This window comes from Tarenaya hassleriana, unplaced genomic scaffold (assembly GCF_000463585.1).
Source record: "Tarenaya hassleriana unplaced genomic scaffold, ASM46358v1 Cleome12, whole genome shotgun sequence".
Taxonomy (NCBI): domain Eukaryota; kingdom Viridiplantae; phylum Streptophyta; class Magnoliopsida; order Brassicales; family Cleomaceae; genus Tarenaya; species Tarenaya hassleriana.
Genome location: NW_010962392.1, coordinates 3,421,133 through 3,423,272, shown reverse-complemented (window position 1 = coordinate 3,423,272; position 2,140 = coordinate 3,421,133). Strand labels below are relative to the sequence as shown.

The 2,140-nt window shown below is 39.2% G+C and overlaps 1 protein-coding gene across 1 annotated transcript in view; it reads left to right on the top strand.

The window, feature by feature from the left end:
• Positions 1-1,299: 1,299 nt before the first annotated feature.
• The window catches only part of LOC104806882 (pathogenesis-related protein 5-like), a 1,360-nt gene continuing 519 nt past the window's right edge, over positions 1,300-2,140 (top strand). Inside the window, exons 1-2 of the mRNA XM_010531974.2 lie at positions 1,300-1,374; positions 1,634-2,140. Of these exons, the coding sequence (XP_010530276.1) occupies positions 1,329-1,374; positions 1,634-2,140 (553 nt within the window). The 5' untranslated portion in view covers positions 1,300-1,328. The remainder of the gene's footprint in view (positions 1,375-1,633) is intronic.

Below are 2,140 nucleotides of genomic sequence, written 5' to 3'. Positions count from 1 at the left end.
GACCCGAAAAATAAATGGGCGGACCGGCCCGGCCCGAATTAAACCCGGCCCGAACCCGACCCGGTCCGCCCATTTTACACCCCTAATTCGAACCGGTTTGCTTAAATCCGATTTATTTATGATCCGGTTCATTTAAATCTAGTTTATTTATGATTTGGTTTGATTAAACCCGACTTATCTATGAACCGGAACCATGTCTAATAGATCGGTTCTGCTTCCGTGATACCATCTTGTTGATTTGTCTCGACATGTCACGTGTCACCTAGAACTGATCAATTCATTATTTTGATCCATTAGTGAAACGAATGATTATAGAATTCTTATACAAGTTTAATAATTGTTATATTAAAAAAATATAAATTTGGGAATAAATAGAAATATTGTAAGTTTAGAAATTAATATTCTACTAAAAATACAAGTTGAGAAATTTTGAGGGTTTTTTTCAATTAAATTCAATTATTAAGTTTTCGGCTTCGATTAATATCCATCCGAAACCAACCACATACCGAATCAGCTTAATTATTATTTTTGTGTGATGTTGATTCCAGATTCTCGGTGTATCCCTTTTTTTGTTTTGACGGTATAAACAGAACCAAGAAGTCTCACATGGATTGATTCTTCTTGTTTTCCACATAATAATTTCTGGATTTAACTAATTCTGCGTATTTGTCTCGATTTCACCGGCCTAAACATGGGTCGATTAATTAATTTTCCTGAAATAAAATATTGACTAAAATTATAATTGAAGTCTGTCGCATCAAATATGTTCATTCGTGTATATTATATAGTTAATGAATCATAAAAATTAGTCAATACCACCGCCATCATCGTAACCATCGTATGGCATCACTAAAATATTCCGATTAAACAATATACATATTTAAAAAAAGCATATTAACAAAATACCCTAATCACGTAAAGTGCAAAAAAGGTAAACTGAAAACCCATAAAATGTATGAAACACGTAAAAAACGATGAATATTTACGTTTTCAGATTTATAAAATCGATTTAAATATAACCAAAATGACATTATAATCAAAGTTAAACTGGATTTGATCCAAATTGGACATATGGCATGGGAAAGCTAAAGAGGAGGAACAATATTAAACCAAGAAACCACACGAGTTGAGTGATGGATCATAAGCCAATTAGAAAACGAGAATGGAAATTGCAAATAAGTTAAAAAATATAGAAAAGGAAAAGCACGTTTGCTCAAAAGATTTGGAAACAAGTCATGCTCTTGCCTTCTTATATAAATGTAACTTCACACAATCCAACCTCACCATTCTTCTTCGTCTTCTTCATCGAGAGAGAGAGAGAAACCCTAATGGCGATTTCAATGCTTGACCTCTTGTCTCTTACCTTCTTGTTAGGTATTGTGGCTTTCACTTGTAGTTTTTTTTATGTATTTTTTGATCGATTTTGTCGGAAATAATGTTACGTTGATAACCATCGTATGATAAGTTGATAACCTTCTATTCGATTTATGGCTAACAATGTGAAGAGAATACGAATATTTAAGGTTCATGTTTTTTTTTTAAAAATGGTTTGTGTAATTATTTTCATGAATTTCACAAAAAACAATTCTGATTTTGTTGTTTGACGTATTTTTTTTTCCTCAAAAAATGGCAGGTCTGAAATCTATTTCCGCAACCGTCTTCACACTGGAGAATCGCTGCAGCTACACAATTTGGCCGGGAATTCTTTCCGGCAACGGCGCCGCCTTCGGTGATGGTGGTTTTGCCCTTCCTCCCGCTGCGTCCGTACAGTTTCCGGCGCCTCCCGGCTGGTCAGGCCGGTTCTGGGCCCGAACCGGCTGCAACTTCGACGGATCCACCGGAACCGGTCGATGCCTCACCGGAGACTGCGGCGGAACCCTAAAATGCTCCGGCGGAGGAATCCCACCGGTCTCCCTCGCTGAATTCACCATCGCCTCCTCTCCCGGAGAGAAGGACTTCTACGACGTGAGCCTCGTCGACGGCTACAACGTCGGAATCGGAATCCGACCGATCTCCGGCGTCGGAGACTGCCGATTCTCCGGATGCGTGGCGGATCTGAACGGGAATTGTCCGGCGGAGCTGCGGGTGGTGGATCCGAGCACGGGTCTGGTGGTCGCGTGCAAGAGCGCGTGCTCGGCAT